This window comes from Sinocyclocheilus rhinocerous, unplaced genomic scaffold (genome assembly GCF_001515625.1).
Source record: "Sinocyclocheilus rhinocerous isolate Xijiao unplaced genomic scaffold, SAMN03320098_v1.1 scaffold3186, whole genome shotgun sequence".
NCBI lineage: Eukaryota > Metazoa > Chordata > Actinopteri > Cypriniformes > Cyprinidae > Sinocyclocheilus > Sinocyclocheilus rhinocerous.
The window spans coordinates 30236-51153 of NW_015642065.1; the positions used below are offsets into that span (position 1 = coordinate 30236).

General features: G+C 35.7%; 2 protein-coding genes across 2 annotated transcripts in view; both read right to left on the reverse strand.

The window, feature by feature from the left end:
- The window catches only part of tex261 (testis expressed 261), an 18647-nt gene extending 10952 nt beyond the window's left edge, over window positions 1-7695 (reverse strand). The window contains exon 1 of the mRNA XM_016572531.1: window positions 7690-7695. The gene's annotated coding sequence lies outside the window, so the exon portion shown is untranslated. The remainder of the gene's footprint in view (window positions 1-7689) is intronic.
- shtn2 (shootin 2) lies at window positions 675-14423 on the reverse strand. The gene is made up of 17 exons (XM_016572528.1): window positions 14322-14423; window positions 13866-13915; window positions 12125-12185; window positions 11828-11922; window positions 10435-10615; window positions 10225-10322; window positions 9917-9998; window positions 9736-9830; window positions 6273-6407; window positions 5593-5740; window positions 4694-4850; window positions 4531-4589; window positions 4268-4368; window positions 3987-4016; window positions 3252-3305; window positions 2539-2692; window positions 675-1019 (listed from the first exon to the last, which is right to left on the reverse strand). Exons 1-17 carry the CDS (start codon window positions 14353-14355, stop codon window positions 871-873), a joined length of 1683 nt encoding a protein of 560 aa, XP_016428014.1. The 5' UTR covers window positions 14356-14423; the 3' UTR covers window positions 675-870.
- Between the last annotated feature and the right edge of the window lie 6495 nt (window positions 14424-20918).

The window sequence follows — 20918 nt, forward strand, 5'->3', positions numbered from 1 at the left end:
ATCCAGGAAATTTCAGTTTTGACAATATGGGACCTTTAATGTTAAGTATATATTAGCTTTACACACTCTTCTTGCATAAGTATTTGTAGCTAGAGAAGGCCAATTTTTACTGTTTTGATTAAAAGTTATTATTGCGGGAAATTGACACAAGACAAGTGAAACATGTGAAAGCATGTGTGGAGAATGGTGACAACTTATTTTGCCTTTCTTCAAATCAATAATCCCAAATATAGAGTCAAATTAGCAAGGTTGTGGATCAAAAACGACAGGATGAACTTGATTACACTGAGTCGAAGCCTTGATCTCAGTCCAAATGAGATTGGTATTGTATTAGCATTGCAATACAAATCTGAACAACAAATTTACCAAGAATGACACACAATAAAACCCGAGCAGGGTGCAATGCTGGTTTTATGAATATAGAGCAATGTCACATTAAATAATTTTGAGTTTCAAAGCTTATAAAATGTCAATGTCGAATTTGTAATTCAGCAAAATGAGAGAACCGTTCAAAGGCCCAAATACTTGTGCAAGTCAACTATTCAAGAAAGTCAAGTCTTTTAATGGAAGAATTCACGCCTCAAAAGCACAAATGTCCAACACAACAGCAAACGCAGACTGAGTGCAAAGAAAAGACAGACTGAGTATGTGCAGAAAGAATGTCTTTTATTTCTTTCATAATTCAGTTTTGAATGCATGGGTCCTTGGTTTTTTCATCGCTTGGTTAGCAGGGTCAATGCTTTATTCAGCTTCGTGACATTTACTTTAAACAAATTCCAAGTGTAGAAGGAAATAGGTGTTGAAGTCATACTTAGTTCAACATCGCGTTTTTCAAAAGTGCAGAAGGTCAGACTAAAAGACCCTCAAAACTCACTTTTCTTCCCATATAATGGACTCGGAAGCCTTTATGCGAGAGATTCTCTTCTCACGGTTCTGCTGAAGTCTCCGGAGCACCGGGGCGCTTCCACTCTCCCCTGCCCAGGGCGAAGAGCTCGAGACGGACACGGCTGCGGGTGAATCTGCGAGTGGGTGAGGAAACATTGACTTTAAGCTTTAGTTAAGTGGCTGCGTTATAATGCAGCTCGCACAAACATTCATAACCAATCAATAAATGAAGAGGCTGCTTTTAAGCACCGAAGATATATTTCTTCTAAGTGCAACCAATTTGACCAATAAATCTGATTCTGACAACAACAAAAAAAGATTTCCTTTTCCATAAGCTACTAAACTACTAATCAAAAATCCTTTTTATCCCAAAATATATGTTTTTTTAACAATAATAAATATCTACAAATTGTGAGAAGCAAAATTGCTTAAAACATTAAAACTTGTTTTCAGAGAGTGTATTTTCAAGTTTATTTCGGATTCGGAATATATTTTTCAGTTACTTTAAGCATAAACCTTGCTACAAATGGGCCCAATATTTTATTTCTTATTTTCTTAGACAGCTCTGCCATTTGGCATTTGTATAAAAAAGATAAATTAACATGTTTTTTTTATGTTTTGAATACTTGCATGTGAGTTGGTTGATCAGTTTTTTTATTTTTTTAAATTCTTAAATATTAAATATTGTAATTTTTAAAACATATTTTAACAGTTCAGTCCCCTTTATTTAATTATATATATATATACACACACACATATATGCGACCCTGGAGCACTGGAGTCTTAAGTCGCTGGGGTATATTTCTAGCAATAGCCAAAAATAAATTTTATGGGTCAAAATTATTGATTTTTCTTTTATGCCAAAAATCATTAGGATATTAAGTAAAGATCATGTTCCATGAAGATATTTTGTAAATTTCCTACTGTAAATATATAAAAACTTAATTTTTGATTAACAATATGCATTGCTAAGAACTTCATTTGGATAACTTTAAAGACGATTTTCTCAATATTTAGATTTTTTTGTACCCTCAGATTCCAGATTTTCAAATAGTTGTATCTCAGCCAAATATTGTCCGATCCTAACAAACCATACATCAATGGAAAGATTATTTATTCATCCCTTATGACTGGTTTTGTGGTCCAGGGTCACATATAATATATATCAGATGATAAAATGTATCAGTTAATCAGAGCATTTCTACACATGTAAACTAAATACAACAAAAAAATGACTTGTAATAATAACATCAATGAAATTATTCAGCTTTCAGGTGATGTATAAATCTCAATTTCGAAAAATGTACCCTTATGACTGGTTTTGTGGTCCAGGGTCACATATATACATATATATAAAAGCTTGTATATAATATATAAGCTTGTACACATTACAGTACAGGGGATAAAAGATAATAATAAATGATAAATCTGGATAAAAGATAATTGAAAATACAGGATAAATAGGGATAAATCTGCAAATAAATGACATGCAAATAAATTCAGAATTCACTGTTTTTGTTTACAGTGTGCTGATTTGTCCAATAATAAACTTTAGGGTTGACCAGTTTTGTATAAGCTGACGCACATTTAAATGCATCAGCAGTTTAAATGATGCTTTTCAGGCCTTTGACAGAGTAAAGGGAGAGATGGTACCATTGGGTTTGGATGGAGAAGGAGGGGTCCCTTTTTCATCCCCCATAGCCCGTCTCCTTCTCTGGAGCACCATCTGAAGCTCCGCCTCCCCAACATTACGGCTGAAGCGTTTTTTAGATTCCACCCTTCGAGGGCCAGACCTCCTCATGCAATCCTGAGGTGAACCAGCCAATAAAGTTACATTAATACAATAAGCCATGAGAGGTCATGCATGATAGTGATTTTGCAGTGGTTAAGGGGTGTTTTCCCTAAAACTACCTTAACTGTGATCAAATCACTAACACACAACCCTATTATAAAATGGCTGCAAACAGTAATATAATAAAACATACCAATGTTTAATAAATCAAATTAACAGTAGCCGGTAACACTAAAGACTTTTTTTTTAATGATGCTGAAAATTCAGATTTGCATCACAGGAATAAATTAAATTTTAAAATATATTCAAATAGAAAACAGTTATTTTATATTGAAATAATATTTCACAATTTTTGACTATTTTTGGTCAAATAAATGCAGCCTTGACGAGCATAAGAGACTCCAAAATTTTGAACTGATGTGTGTCAAAATATTTGCACCCAGATTTTACTTCCTTATCTGAAAGTATATGTTCTATGGATAACCACAAGTATATTTTAATGTCAACCTTGCAAACAGCTAGTCTGAGTAATAAAAGTTATCAGTAGTCCACATTTTAAGAGATCTTATTTTACCAGCATCCCCTGTAATTCCAGCACAGCTGATTTCCGGTTCTCAGACCTTTGCTCCTGTAAACGTCAATTATTTTTGATTAATAACATTTTGTCATTTCTGAACAGTTACTTTATTAATATGTGACCCTGGAACACAAAACATAGTCATAAGTCATAGTCATAGTCATTTATACATCATCTGAAAGCTGAATAAATACGCTTTCCATTGATATATGGTTTGTTAGGATAGGACCATATTTGGCCGAGATACAACTATTTGAAAATCTGGAATCTGAGGGTGCAAAAAAATCAAATTACTGAGAAAATCATCTTTAAAGTTGTCCAAATGAAGTTCTTGCAATGCATATTACTAATCAAAAATTAAGTTTTAATATATTTACAGTGGGAAATTTACAAAATATCTTCATGGAACATGATCTTTACTTAATATCCTAATGATTTTTGGCATAAAAGAAAAATCTATAATTTTGACCCATACAATGTATTTTTGGCTATTGCTACAAATATACCCCAGCGACTTAAGACTGGCTTTGTGCTCCAGAGTCACATACAAGCAATGTATGAAGTGGTTAGGCATGTCACACACACACACACTGGAACTAGTTTCATAGAGAGAGAAAATAGGAAACCTCCTCATACTTTAGAATTCAATAGGAATCACGCATACCTGTAAGTTGCAGGAAGACCTGAAAGATCGCAATAATGTGTAACTGTAGAAAAAACTGTATCACTAACCTTCCATGCATTTTCATCCTCTGACACAGCCTGAAAAGAAACCAAATTTTTATTTTTTTTCTGCTTAAATAGACCAATATAAAATAGATTATCTTACAAAGATGTATTTTATTATATCATTGAAATCGATGTCCTACTGTGAGAACTGTATGTGATGCATACATGCTCATAGGATTTTTTTCCATCACACATTTGATTATTGTCATACAGACAGTGTTGGTGAATCACTATACAATTTATGTTCAGCAAAACATGTAATAATACACAAGTGACAGACTCACCTGTGGTGTTCTGAGAATAGGTTTGAGAATAATGCCTTTCTTGATTCTTTCCATCATTTCATCCACAGCTCTGGCCTTCATATCCTCCGTAATTGCGGGTTCTGTGAGAAAATGTGCACAGTATTCATTGAGGATGGAAGAGCAGCACTTGCTTTCTTTGATTTAACTTCAACTTTTAAATTACTGTATTGTTTCTTCCTGTCTGCTGTGCCGATTTTGCCTTTCACATAGTACAGGTCGGATGTAAGGCATGATTGTCTTACTCGCAGTTTGAGTGGTGTTGTTTCCTCCCTGCTTTCTGTTCCTCAAAGCCTTTAATGGGCTAAAAATACAATGGATTTGCGTTTAATACACTTTTGGAGATGCTTCATGTAGTGTGTTTTTATGGTTGGAATAGCTTGACATAAAAAGGTGCTGAAGACTCACTCAGTGACAGCTGAAGATGGAGGAGGAGGAGGAGGAGGAGGTGGTGGCAGCACCAGTGATGGTGGATCAGCTGGATTCTCGTTTGCCTCGTTCGACTGGTTAGATTGGATGGAAGAAAGTTGCTCCATCTCTCTCAGTTTATCCTTGAGCAGCTTGACTAATTGCAAAATAAACAATTAAAATTTTAATTTAAATATTGCAATTAAAATATTGATCATTTTATAACAAAATAATAATATTTAAAAAATAAAAATGTCCAAAATATAGTACTATTACTCTCGGGTGGGAAAATTCAATTTCTCAGCGATGGCTCTTTCAAAGCTCTGGAGACATAATGGAGGCCTCAAGCATGTCTAATGTAGGCATCAACTTATATTACTCATTGTCTCTGTTTCTCCTAACAAAGCCTAAGTAAATGTAGAACTTGGTGAGAAATGCTTGAGTTCATATGGAGACTTTGATTGTAGAATTTAGTATCTTGGCCAATCTGAGTTTGAGACATTATTGAAATCTCTTTTGAAACTCTAGAGGGACATATGTGAGATCTTTTCTCAGGAGAAAAACCACCTCCACCTGCCCTACATTTCAACTCATCATCTTGGTGAAACAGCTGAGATCTCATGTGCGTTTTGTCTTTCCTTTGAGGGTTCTTTCAAGCAATATAAGGTCCTAACACTTTTTCAGCATCATACACTCTAAAAAATGCTGGGTTAAATACAACCCAGTGATGGGTAAAATAGGGACAAACCCAGCAATTGGGCTGTTTTGACCCAGCGGTTGGGTTAAATGTTTAACCCAACCTTCAGGGTAGTAACCCAACCGCTGGGTCAAACACTGGGTTGTATTTAACCCAGCATTTTTTAGAGTGTAATATAGATTACTTTTCAAATAAGACCTACTTTCCTCCTGAAGTGCATTAACAGATTGTTGCGAGTCTTTCAGTTGAATCTCAATCTCGCTCCTCTCATTCTCGGTGATCTCCAGCTTTGTTCTTACTGTGGCCAGATCGGACAGAGAGTTGAGATCCTGAGCTGCTGTCTGAGAAATCTGTATAGATGGATACAATTAAAGCTAATTCAAATATCACATGACACTGGTTGACGCTTTAGGATTGTTTCAATTGAAAATCCACAAGCTACCTCCACACTCTAAAAAATGCTAGGTTGTTTTAACCCAACGTTGGGTCAAATATGGACTAACCCAATTTTTGGGTTAAAAATGTAATTGAAAAATTTAACCCAACAGTTGGGTTAGTCCATATTTGACCCAAAGTTGGGTTAAAACAACCCAGCATTTTTTAGAGTGCACAAAAACGTAATTATTTAATTATTATAATAATTATTTAAGTGCAAATAAAAAGTTTGGTACAAGTATAGTGAAAATACACATATATATTAATTATTTACTGTTTTTTTTCACAGCTTCTATTTATACAGACAAGAAATGAAGTAAATAACTGGGGAAACTGGATCGGGAAACGATGCAATGGATTCAAATGTGTTTCTCAACCATGTAAGCATCACAACTCCACGTCGCTGACATGAAAACCTGAATACACCAGATACACTGACACACTCACCTGGTTTTGGTAACAGAGTCGTATCTCTTCCAGAGCTTTGCTGATTTCAGTCACTTGACTCAGAGCCTGTTTTAGTTGTTTCTCAGTCTCTGCGTTCTGAATCTGTCTCTGGATTTCCTGCTGTTTCACCAGCATCTGTAAGGGAAAACCAATATTGATCAATCAGTCTATCAACCATCCATCCATCTATCCATCTATCTATCTATCTATCTATCTATCTATCTATCTATCTATCTATCTATCTATCTATCTATCTATCCATCTATCACCACGCCAAACTTCAAATCTCTCTTCAAATGTCCAAAGTTTTCACACTACAGAAGGTCTAAACATGCTTCAGACTCATTTTTATACAAGCCAACATTCGAAGTTCATTTTAGAGACCTTTCCAACATTTTTCTTTTATTTGTTGAGCTCAGTGGGCATGTTAATTATTCATGCAGCGAATTATCAGAAAGACTTTCTTTCAGCAGAACAAAACCTCAATAGAATCAGTTCAGTTTGGGAAACCAAAAATCAAACCATCCATTATCTCCCTGAAATTTTCGATAACAAGAAGTGTACTTGTTGAAAAGCAGAAACGGCGAGCAGGAAAGGGAAGTGTGAGTTTGTCATGTGTCGGACTGTTTGGACTCTCACTTCTCACCTCCATTCACTGCCCTTTCGTTCAGCTCGCAAGAAGAGCGGGCCTAAACCACCAAGCGCAACCCCTGCGGAGGTGCAATTACAAGGAAAATGCATGTGCTTGACGAGTAAACGGGTGCGTCTCTTTGTGCGACGACGGCCTGTATTTTCTCCCTTTCGAATTAGTCCGTCATTAGGCTCTCTGTGACTGGAAAAAAACACTGAATGTGAAAAAGATGAATGTGTTTTCAAAACACAGGAAAAACAGACAAATGGAAGGGGTGGCGATAAAGAATGTCATTCAAGCTGTGTGGTGTGTGGCTGCACATTCAGAATGAGTTTGAGTGGTGCGCGAACCGTCGGGGGTCTCTTTCACAGGTGAAGGCCCCCAGTTGGGTCCCCCATTATGTCTGTGTCTGCAAATGGGGAACAATATACACAAAGCCGACAAAAGAGATGGCGGATAGGAAGTGTCAAACAAGGACAGGGGTTTAAAGAGCTGCCGAATTTCAAACTGCCATCTCGATGGGTGCTAATTACCGCAGGAAGAGACGAGGGATGCAAAGACAGATGCCACTTTTATGTGGAGATGCTCATTTAGACTGAATGAACGCTAAACCTACTGGTATTAACAGAGCCAGCTGGACTGGCACGGTCAAAGAGTGTGTGTTATTCCAATCCAGTGTTTTCTCTTCTTTGTTTCGTGTTTGTTTCATTAATGCAGGTTCACAGTCGTGAGTGCGAATTGACCGGATCCAGCCCAAATCTCCCATGGCCCTTGTGCACACTTGACCAAATCGGAAGACAACACACTTTCTCCCTTCTACTGTCTATTGATTCAGATATTGTCATGTTGTCGGCCAGGGCATGCAGGCCTTTGAGCGAGAAGTGTGTTTTTATGTCCAGATTATTTAACTGAGCTGGTAACTATCATAAGATTATGTATCAGTATCTAAAACATAGATACTTTATATAGTTTCTTGCATTTTTAACCATTTATTTATTTATTAGTTTATTTCTTATGCTTCTGTTATGATTATTTTTAATCTTTATATATATATCTAAAGCACACTTTGAATTCCAATTGAATACTATGAAATGTGCTATACAAATAAAGTTGTCCTGACTCTAAAAACTTTAATAAAGTCACATTTACCGGTGCTCGGCAAAATTTCGCGGCAAAATCCAGTCAATCGTGTGATCAGGAGTTTTGCTAGTGTTGGCACCTTTAAATTGTTATTTTTAATGCTGGTAACCAGAAGTATGTCGAGCCTTTATTCATTGATTGATTGATTTTTTTTTTTTATCAAATAATATATAATAATTTGATATAATATAATAATTTATCACAATAAATGTTACAAAAATGCACCGATTCCTGTTGGCCGCACGCGCTTTTGAAACTAAGGTCCAATTCAAACACGCTTCTGCGGCGCGTGAGCTCCTAATTGATTTCCGCTCCATTTTCTAAATAACGGACAAAATTATAAAGCTGTTATCGAGAGCGGTTATCACTGAGAATTATTACAAACTTTATCGTCAAGAAACTTAATGTACATTAGGAAAGGGGATCGTATTTACATCCAAATGGAAATGAATCTACACGGAACTGACCCCAAAGCCCAAAGTATATAGGTATAGGCTACTAAATTCAAATTCAGTAAGATTTGCCGAATAGAAAGTGTTAATTTGTCTGTCACTGCTTGTGGATTGTGGAACTGACAGACGTCCGTCAACGGGTGAGTACCGTTATTTGCGCCATTGTTGTTTGCTGCTTTATAAAAGCCGAATTGGTAAAATAGTGTTTTTATAATGTATTTTCAATTAATTATCTTCTGGGTTCAGCGTCATTACCGCGGTAAACATAGTCTCTGCATCGTGAATGAATAGACGACAGACCATATGTAAAAACGATAAAGGGAAGGCTTCAAGTCAAGACGTGTCACAGTCCAATGTTTGCGTAATATCCGGTCTGTTGAACATGCAGAGATGTTGGCGGTTGCTTGAAAGAATCAAATGGCTTCTTAAAGGGCATTTGAAAAGGAGTAAATAAATTCATTCATAAGCGTCCGTTTTTAACCAGTGGTGTGGCTTTTTGTCTTTTATCTGTTTTTCTATGATTTGCTACCTTCTGTGCGTTTTTACTGTTTATGGTAGAGAAAGTAATCAACAGATCATTGAAATAGATTCTCTTATGATATTATGATGATGCACAGCAGTTTAAATGTCATATCTGCAAACATAGTTTTTCAACATTTTTTTTTCATGCTCAGATGGTCTGTTGACTACTGTCTTCATAATTTACAACTGAACTGCATGAAGTCATTGCATCAGGTAGGCTACTTCTGAGCATTGTGATTGCCTTAAACTATTTGATGTTTAAATGTTCAATGTTTAGTGTGAATTGTACGGAAAGTAAGCATGAAGGTCCACCCCTACCTAAGCATCAGTGGGGCGTAAGCAGATTGTACGAAAACTTAAGACTAACATCCTTGCCATGAGATTATGTTGGAGCTCGTATGTCAGAGCATCCTAAACCTGTACGTGCTCAAACCGTTAACGTTTATGGCTTTGTTCAGAGTTCAGACATAATACAGAACTTTTCCTGGCAATGTTCTCAAGTCAGCAAACTTGAGCTGTAGCTGATTTGCTGGCATTTTGGCAACTAAACTAAAACAAATGTTAAATTTGCAGATAAAGCGGTATGTGTGAGAAAGCACCTATTCCATGTCTGAAGTAAGAAGTCTTTGCAATTTTATTTATCTAACATCTGTTGTCCTTTTTTTGCAGTTTTGCCAAATTATATTCATTGTTTTTACATCTGTAATTCAAAGAGTACCTGGTGTGCAAAAACTTCAGCATGCTGCCTGAGTCCTTGCTCTATTTCAAGCTTCTGAGACATCTCTGTAAACTCTTCTGTAACCAGCTGGGACACTGGGGCACGAACACACAGAGAAACTACCATGAATCTATTATTCTGTAGGTGCTCATTAATGGTGAAATATATTCGGCTGACTCACCTCTCTTCATTTTATTCACAGTCCTGCTCTGCTTACTGAACTTCCTCAGAAGGGCCTCTTTCTCTCCGACCTCCAACACCAACTTACGAATAGAATAAGAGTTTGAAGTTTCATGAATTCAGCTTAGAATTTCAACCCACATAAAATGAAAGTAGGGCATTGATGAGACCCATAAAGATCCCTAAATTGAAGTAACACTGGTAACATAGTTGCCATTGCCATTTTGGGACTAATTGTTAATTGTTTTGTCAGAAATTTCTGACCACAACTGTATGCATGTCTCATATGCAGGCACTAGGCCATTATACCTTGTCCTTTAAATCTTCCTTCTCTTTCTTAAGAAGCTCCACCTGTGCAGTGAGTTGAATTTTTTCCCCGAGTAACCGGTCTACAGATGACTGTAGTTCTGTACAGACAGATTGGAGAAAAAAACTTCACTTTTTCTATTCTTGGACAGGTTTATGGGAATGCATATTTTAACTGCTTTCGAGGCTTGTTTTATTTAGAAATTAGTCTACCTCTAATTTGATTCTGACTCATGAGAAGTGGATCTTCACCGCTCTCTTCCTCAGAGACCAGCTCGGAGCTGGGATCAGCTTCGGGGTCCAGGTTCAGGATGGAGAAGTTTTCTGGCATTTCTGGAATCAGGGGAAGTATAGCTTGGCTTTGCCTCTTTAATACCTTGAAATCTTTATTCACCTGTGGGTTCAAAAGTCCCAAAGATTGAGGAAGCGTGGCATGATGACTTTTACCATGTTAAGCCTCAGTATCCCTTGCCCCTTTATTTATTAATCCAATAAGAACAATATATTATAGAATTTATAAAGGGGAACAGTGTATGGCACCATTGGTCCATAATCTGTCCTTGTGTTGAACTCTGGGTTTACTCAGATAACCATACTACTGAGTTACTCAGGGCCATAGTAGAACCATTTTTGGTTCCTTAAAAATCCTTTCAGTGAGCAGTTCTTAAAAGAAGCATTTGTTTTGTTACTGCAAAGAACATTTTAAAAAATCTAAAGAAACCTTTTCCACTAAAAACAGAACAATTTGTGGAATGGAAAGTTTCCATAGATGTTAAAGGAATAGTTCATCCAAAACTGACAATTTGGTAAAAATGTACACAGATTTGGAGAAATGTAGCATTACATCACTTGCTCACCAGTGGATCCACTGGAGTGAATGGGTGCCGTTAGAATGAGAGTTGATAAAAGCTGATAAAAACATCACAATAATCCACACCTCTCCAGTCCATCAATTAACGTTTTGTGAAGCAAAGTGTTTGTAAGAAACAAATCCATAATCAAGACATTTTTAACTTCAAACCACTGCTTCCAGGTAAAATATGAGTTCTCTATCAAAAATAATGCTTTCTGCAGTGAAAAAGTCATCTTGTCTGAATCAGGGGAGAAATATGCACAGATCAAGCACCTTTAAGTATTTAGTGATGGGTTTGTTTCTCACAAACATAAAGTTTCTTCACTTCACGAGATGTTGATTGATGGACTGGCGTGGTGTGGATTACTTGTGGATTATTGTGATGTTTTTATCAGCTGTTTGGACTCATTTTGATGGCACCCATTCACTGCAGAGCATCCATTGTTGAGCAAATGATGTAATGCTAAATTTCTTCAAATCTGTTCTGACGACGAAACAAACTCATGTACATCTTGGATGGCCTAAGGGTAAAGTAAGTAACTTTTTAGCAAATTTTTATTTTTGGGTGAACTATTCATTTAAAGGTTCTTCATGGAACCATAGATGCCAATAAAAACATTAATTTTTAAGAGTGTTGATTAATGACTCAGTTTGGAGAACATCATAGCTTGTAATCGATATAGGGGATGTGAAATAATCAACAAAATAAATACACAAGCCGTTAGATTTGTGAGAAAAGGGAAGTGTGCTTACTTTCAGTGCAAAGGCCTCTGCGGTCTCCCTGCATGATCGCTCAATCTGAAACTGCATCTCTAACACATCCAGCTCATTGAGCAGTTGAGCAGAGGCTGAAAGTAGTTATATAAATCAAATTTACACATTTTCAGTGACACTTCAAGTAATTATGGCAAGGTTTAGTCAGTGATAGTTAGTTCAATGACAGTTAGGTTCTCAGAATGTCTTTCATTGTGAGACTACTGTTTTTCTTACAGTAGATGAGTTGAAATATAAAGATATTGCAATTCCAAAAGATTTCCACAGATATCTCACCCTCCTCCATCCTTGACAACTTTTCATTCGCCTCATCTCGCTCTTTCTCCAGAATCTCACACTGTATAACAGATTGTACAATGACAAATAGTCATTTTAATACTAAAATTCATTACTAAAAAAATGTGCAAAGCACTTAAGCAAGGATTCTGTTTACGGAGAATCATTGCATACTAGCATAACAGGACATATAATGAACCATTATGTGCAGCTTTATATTGTATTTAAGACTCTCACAGTTGCAAATTTATTTCTCATATTTGTGATATCATTTATTGTTATTTAGACATTGCATCTTGTAGTTGTAACAAGAAGGGGCGTCCAAAGAGGCTGATTTTATTCGCTTCCACATTCCTCTTAATATTTCTATAATTTGCAGTAAGAATTACGTACACAGCAGATTTTCTGCATTAGCAGATGACCAAAATGTGTGGCATACAGTAGAGCCCACTGTGTAGAATATCATATCCCATAATGCATTCTTACCAACACTGAATTAAGCATGCAACAATGTAATTTGACATTAATGCAGCATACTGCTGTTTAAAACATTTATTGTTGCATGTTGCATGATGTTTTACATACTATTTTTTTAATAGTGTACACTAGGGGTGTGACGAGATCTCGTGGCACGAGATCTTCCGAGATCCGATGTGTCTCGTGAGATCCGACTGGTCTCGCGAGAACGTGACGATATACTCGTGCTATTGGCATATGTCAGACCTTTCAGACATACTTGCATTGCACCGGCTCGTTCACCAGTAGTGGTATGTAAGATATTTCATGTTCACCTGCTAATACTATATGTTAACGTTAGCTGCTGTTAACAGGACGCTCCAGTGTTTAACTAATCACCTATCTGAACGATTGGGCTAGTGCTGCTTCCTCAAGAAAGTTTATCATTCTCACGTGTTTTAAGACTTGTCAGTTTAAACATTAAAGTGTTTTAAGCCATTCAAGCACGTGACAGCGCGAAAGAGATTTCAGTGCGGTACTCGCGCTGTGATAGACCGTTTCTGTGCGCACGAATGCACGCATGCACGCACACAAAAAGCCGCAGCTCAGACAGCATATGCGAGAACCAAATTGAGTTCTCTTTCGCGTCTTCTTGACCAAATGCGCACAAAATTATGTCAGAATCACAGTCTTGACGAGTATCCACGTAAACACGTATTGTTTCCAAACCGTTCTTCACCCCAAACCAGCAGGTTCACGACGACTTCTACCCGTAACGGTAGTACTGCTCGGTCCCTTCGCCGTATCGGCTGAAATGCATAAGCAATTGCACTTATTATGGGCTCAACAGTCCTTTTAAGTTCGTCTTCCTCAATTTCAAAACAAGTGTGCGTTCAAAAAGTAAAGAAATGCTTATATTACTGCACTGGCCAACGAAGCGAACCAACCTCGTGACGTCACACACTGTGGTACTGCAGGATGGCGGCGCCCTTGCTCCAAAAGCGAGGACAAAACATCCTTTTTCTTTAAAACGGTTACATTAATCGTGTTTATTATATATTTTTTTTATTAAAGTGGATATCAGTTTACTACATAATGCACTTGCAATTTAAAGGGATATTTGTGTTGTTTGCTATTTATTTTTATTTATACTATTTATAATTTTTGTGCAATTACTTACTTAATTACTTGGGATAAGTGTCTCGTCACACCCCTAGTGTACACTAAGAAGTGCTCTTGTATGGCATTCTGAGCACAGTCACTCTCAGATTTAAGCAGAAATTACCTCAATGTCTCTTTCATCATCTGAAGACAGGGTGTTCTCCTCCTCAAAATCTACGAGGCAACAGCTGAAGTTTTCATACTGTTCATCATACTATTTCATACACTATATTTACAGTATTAGTAAAAGGCAGTCGTTTTACTCTAAAACACAGCATTCTGAATGTTCAGTAATTGAGGTTGTGTGATATACACAAGATGTCTTAAATGTGATATTATTATTACATAGATATCTGTAAAATTGGTCATTTAATGATATTCTGCAGTCAAATGTTTTTTGTATGACCATTGTTTCAGGTAATGAATTCCCTGCATTGCTGTGCTAGTATCACTGGACTGACTAGCTGACTTTTATCAAACATATTTTATTACCCAGCTTATCCAGTAGACTAAAAAACTATTTTGAGAGTTTAGAATGTTTAGGCAATTTTTAAAGTGAGAAAAAGTGAATGTATCCAACCTGAAATTCTTTCGTCTGCTTCAAGATTCCACATTATTTCTCAAGCTTCTTGTTAACGTCTGATCTTCTAGATCCCTCTGTGTTTCTGCGTCTGTCACTCTCTTTTTGACAGTGCACTCAGGAGGAAGAACTGAAACTAACTTTAGTGTACAGCTCTGCTTTTAATTCTTCCCATTTTGTTACGTAAATTGATACAAAAGTCCATTCTGCTTTGCCCTTTATGGTTAACCGAGTCAACAATGGCTATTTAGAAAGGATGTGATAAAGTAACAATCATCATTTGTCTGTAGATTTGTCTGTAGTTTCATGGTGGAGCTGTTTTATTTCAGTACCCAAATATATAAAATATACAATGAGATTGCATATTGGGTCATTTACAATACAGCAGTTCCTGTGTTCATCATATACTTTGTTTCTTTTGATCGTCTGTTCCGTTGGAAAACTGTCTCCAGTCAAACGTTGTGACCTTGAAATTCCAAGCCAATATAAATGCAAAGGGCAGCATGAGAAGTCGATGCAGTTTGGCATGTAACATTAAAAAGGAGCTTATAGAGTTATGCAAAGTCTAATAGAGAATCAAAAGTCTGCCTACACATTCAGTGTGTCTTGTGAATACATAAAGTAGAGACATAAAGACAGTACATAAAGAACATAAAGTTAATAAAGGCACAGTTCATAAAGACAGATCAAATTTAGTTTGGATCTATTCTATATAATATCTTGGTCAGTATAGAGAGATGAGCTGCAGGATTATGGACGTTGTTTCTTCATACACACTTTTTCTAGAATCTGTGATCTATGTTTCAGTGGACAAAACCAGCTTTATTATCTGATGATAGCAGAGTTAGTCAATAGCATTCAGCAGGCCATTGAAATACAGTGTTATTAATGTTAATTCACATTGAATACCCATGTAATTTTTTATTCTAATAAATAAGCTTATATGACACCAAAATTTTAGATACCAATTAAATTTTACAATTCTATAATATAGACAATATTAACAATTCTTTAATATAGAATATTCTATATTAAAACGGTTCAAATTATAAACAATTTATAATATTTCATATTATTTTAAATTATTAATAATATTTTAAATAGAGTGCCCATGACTAGAGTGTAAAAGATTTAGAAATAGAATAATTGAAAATAATTATTCTATTTTATATTTATAGAATGGAGCCTTATTACAAGCTTTTGAAATCAATAAATAGTTAACAAAAAAAAGTTTAATATTACCGAGTATTTTTAATTTAAATGCATTCCAACTTTATGCTTGACATTTAAAAAAAGATATAAATCTCTTTTTTGTTGTTAAATTACTTAAATTAAAATGAATAGTTTTTTCTTAGGCAGATATGGTGGATGTCCAATGTGCACAAGAAGCATATGGTAGCCTATAAGAATAATTTAGAATAAAAGTTATTTTTATGCTTTATTGTCAGGATATTTATAGCATGGATTCTTTGGGCATTTATTTTAAGTATATATAGTTAAAAAGAGTGGGATGAATTTAAGTTAAAGTTGAAATGCATCCGAAATTTATCCTTGACATGCAAAAAAATATGAAATTCTAAATTTCTCACAACGTGTTTCACTCATGTGCTGAATAAGTGTCATCACTCTGCATGATGAACAGATCTAGTGTTACAAGCAAACCATCACTTCTTCCACGTCATTCACACAGAGGCAGAGATGCACATATAGGCCTATGTATGTCCTTCTTAAGCTTCCTTTACATCTTTTGTTCTTAATGCAAGCTACACCTTTATGTATTTTTTAAATTATGAATTAAGACATTATGTAGTGCCTTTATGAACCCTTGTTTTTTTTTCTTGTGAGGACATCCCCACTACTTGGTTTTGTCAGGTTTTGCTGTTCTTGGTGATCTGTTCTGAAATTTTGCCCCCAGGTTCCCAAAAGCACACATACTCAGAATGCACCATTACAGAAATGAGAGTACATTAGGATTAAACGTGACCTAAAGAGGCTGACTGATAGGGGGTCACGGCTGGGTCATTGGGTCATATTATCATGCCACGCGAGGGGTCCGATTTATCGACTGTTTACCCGAACAAACATACAGCGAACATTGATTAAATCCGTCGATTTCAGCTGTGCACTTTACAACATAAAGGGCCAGGGTTTTCTCTTGTTTCGAACCACATAAACCGAACAACGGGACAGAAAGCAGAGCGAGAGGGAGGAAGAGGATGGGTCAGATTCAGGGTTGTAAGATTCGACGCGATGTGACAGGGCAGCCTGGAAGATATGAGTGGCCCCTCAGTGACTTCACTGCGCTTTGCAAACAAACCTAAACTTGGTGATGCCAGAAGGGCAGGTTTTATAAAGGAGGCTCACACTTTCTGTACTGCAATAGAAGCTTGTTTATGAGCTGTTTGTAATAGTGAGAATATTACAATATTAAATTATAATACTTGATAGTATTCTAATATTGAAATAATTATTGATGATATTTTAATATTTAAATAATAATAATAATTTATTTTAATGAATATACAATTTTTTTGTTGTTTTAAATTCCAGTTATAATGTCATAATACCTCCATCTGCTTCAGCTGCTGATGTCAGCAGGGCCTCCTTTCTATCTTCTATCTTTCTATCTTAATCTAACAAAATATCTAATCATTCTTTTGCTGCCTTTCATGCACTTGTATTTTCTTTAGGAAATACAAATCTAGCTACTATTGTTTGGCTGTAATATAGGCATTGTCAATTAGGCAATGATTAGGGTATTGGCTCTTCATTGGTCATGATTGCACTTGGCCTCTAGGTGGCGCTATGGCCTTGTGAACGGCAACCTGTTGCTTGTGTCTCCCCTCCTGAGTCTGATTCTTCTGGCCATGACCCAGTAAACTTTCAGCATGATGTTTTTGATTTTGTTAAGATAAAACGCCGCTGTTGGTGTTATTGATTGAGTTCTTGATCTGTTCTCATGATTTACACAGTTCTCACTTAATAGTGTTCAATTTCACTAAAACCACCCAATAAATATGTCTATATTTACAGCACTTTACAAGAATAGGGCACATATTTGGTGCCCTGTTATTTGTACAGCTACTATACACCAATAATCCCATTAGAAGAAGGAATTATTATATGTGTTATATAAACAATATCTAACATAAAAAGGCACAAATAATCCCATAGAAGGAATTGTTAGATAAACAATTATCTAACATAAAATTTTTAAAGACCTAAAAACCATTTTGGCCTGTCCTACTCGTGGTCCTCATCTTCTTGAATAAATCTGTCAGTTAAAATCATTAAGTAATATCATAATTTTGACATTAACGTTTTGAATTAATATTCAGTTCAATGTAGAACAATGTTTTTAATTATTAACATGTTTTAATGACCAAAAACATATTTAGGAAATGCATTTTGCATGCAATCCTGTTGCTGCATTAAAATCCCCCTTCAGTTTTTTTTTTAATGGTTAAATTACATTTTATTAATAAAAAAGCATGTCTAATTAATTAAAATCATGAAACTTAAACAATTTAACATCAATTTATTAAAAATTTAACAAAAATTCCCAACCTTAGGTTTTATTGTTACCAAATTCTGTTTTCATAAACATTAATTTAATCTATCTTTTAAGTAATGAAAATTAAACACATTTTATTTTTTTTGGAAAATAAAGGTAATTTAATATTACAATTAAAACATTGAAGAGATATTGTATGATTATTCCTTAAAAATAAGGTTAGTAGTAGTAGTAGCAGCCTATTAAGTACATTCTACTGAATAATAGTAATATATTTCTGCAGCAGTGCCTTGAAGTTAAACCGAACTTTTATTTTAATGGGTTGCAGTGGATACCTTTACATTTCTGTGTGTGTATGATATGAGGATAGTTTTACTCAAATGAAACGGTCAATGCTCATGAAGTGACTCTCAGAGCAGTTCTGGAGATGATGTTCATGTATTTATGTCCTCGTTAGTGAGACGGGAGACGCTAAAATCAGGCAAGCATCAGGAGCGCTTCAGTACAAGTAGTAAACAAAACCGCGCATCATTCATTAACACAGAGACACGAAGAATTCATATTTAAATAGTCGTTTTGCGGCTTAATATTTACAAATACTAGTGGGAGTGGGAGTGCGCGCACGTGTGTGTGTGTAAATTCAGTAAAAATGAATGAATGAATAAAAATGGTGTTTTATTAAAACAACACCATATGTTACTTTATTTTGAGCCTTTTTAGCATTCACACAATATACACAAACATTTCACAAAATTAAATGATCAATTAAATTATTGAATTCATTCAAGTAAATTATCTTATTCTTTTTTCTTATTTTTTTTACATTCATTTGCTTAATTTAATTTGTCAAGCTCAGTTTTTCAACCCCGTTTCAAAAGTAATAGTAAAAAAAATAACAAAAATATTTTTTGAGAAATTTATGAGAAATCCAAATTTATTAATAACTACAAAATTACCCCTACATACAAACCAACATTTGGTCACAAAACTAAATTTAGGCTTAATTTACAATCCTATTTTTATTATTATTATTGTTTTATTAAAAGCTTTAATTTAGGGTTTTCTTGAAGAGTTTCAAACCATATTTTGCACCCTGTTTATGTAAAGTGTCTTCCTGTCAATTGTTGTACAAAAATCAGTAAATTTTTGTAATAAATATTTTCAAATTAACGAGCATCTAGAGACTGGCAGTCGCAGATGGGACGTGATTGGGATGATATTGTTGTGCACGCAGTGGTACAGACAGTATGTCACAGTCTTTAAAAGATGCTTGCTGGGACAGAGGAAGATATCTAGACAGGAACATGGTGGCACAGATAGACCGGCCCTGTGTCCCGATGGCAACGTCACAGGAAGCAACGTCTGGCCTGGCACGCAGTGGTACAGTCGCCAGACAGCTGTGACTCATAAATGAAAGAGACATAGACATACAGTGAGCAGAATGATGGATGAAAAATAGTTGTCATGTTAACTGTGATTTCTTGTGATCCTCAATAGGGAAAAAACAGGAAGTCCCAGCTGACTAGCCTTTTTAGTGGGTGTGATTTGTCCCTGCAGGGTATCAACACCGGCCTGCCACCTGTTTCAGTCCACGTTTAAGCCCCTTTAAGGCCCTTGTCTCCTCCTCCATCCCAACATCCATTCACTGAGCAGGATGAGGATGTTGCTCCATATCAGCGGGAGTGAATTTATGTAATCTGGCCCTATTGCTCGCCCTCTTGTTCTTCTTCCCTTTTTCTAGATTTCTCTCATATCTGTTCTCACTTTGTTCTCTGTTCTCTGTTCTCACTCAGTTTCACTTCACATTCTTTATTTGTGTAACAAATAATCATACATTCATATTGGTGAGGCATTTGCTGCTTAGTTGTGTGTGTACAAAGAAAATAAAGTAAAATAAAAAATAGTTCAAACTTCAAAACTATTTAGGCTACTTCAATAAAGATAAAGTATACAAAGAAAAGGTATAAAATGTATTTTCTATTTATAAAAGTTAGTAATAAAGTTATAATTTTGTTAATATTTTAAAAATTTACAAATGAATAAAGTACACTACTGTTAAAAATTTTATGTTAAGAAATTAACAATTTTATTCAGCAAGGATACGTTAAATTTATCAAAAGTGCCAGTAAAGACATTTATAATGTTACATAAGATTTTGATTTGAAATAAATGCTGTTCTTTTGAACTTTTCATTCATCAAAGAATCTTGAAAATAAATTGTATTATGGTTTCCACAAACATATGAAGCAGCACGACTGTTTTCAACATTGATAATAATCAGAAATGTTTCTTGAGCAGCAAATCAGCATATTAGACTGATTTCTGAAGGATCACGTGACACTGAAGACTGGAGGAATGATGCTGAAAATTACGCTTTAAATTACATTTTAAAATATATTCACACCGAAAACAGTTATTTAAAATTGTAATAATATTTCACAATTTTACTGTATTTGTGATCAAATAAACACAGCCTTGGTGATTATAATATACTTCTTTCAAAAACATTCAATCTTTCCGACCCCAATCTTTTGAATGGTAGTGTTCAGACATAAAATAAAAACAGTATTGTTACCAAGGAGACACGTCACAACCCTGTGGCGCTGCAAATGTTGACAAGCCTTAGCGTGTCAAACAAAAGCTACGCTAAGGTCGTAACCTTCCCAAAGCCCTAGCGCAAATTCACTGACCTTGGTACCGAAGGGGACCAACTGGTGAGAACATCGCTGCTGGAGAAGGCCATGCTGCTGTTCCGTCCACAAAAAAAGTTTTTGGAAGGGATTTCAACCTTCAGTGAAAGATTGCCTCAAATCTTTCCTATTTGTTCTTTCAACCTGGTAGAACGATGGGAAAGCGAGCCTTAAGAGAAAAGGTCGCTACGGAGACCACATCCTACACGTAAGTAGGTGACATGTGGAGATACTGATATGGACTGACACAGAGGGCAGTACTACATATGAAATGGGTCTCTGAGGCAGGTCCTACCTTAGAGTAGGGATGGAACAACTGCCAGGAGAGACTGACAGAGCGGGTCTGTCAAGGGAAGACGCGGCTATAACAAAAATGTTTATGAAAAACATTGC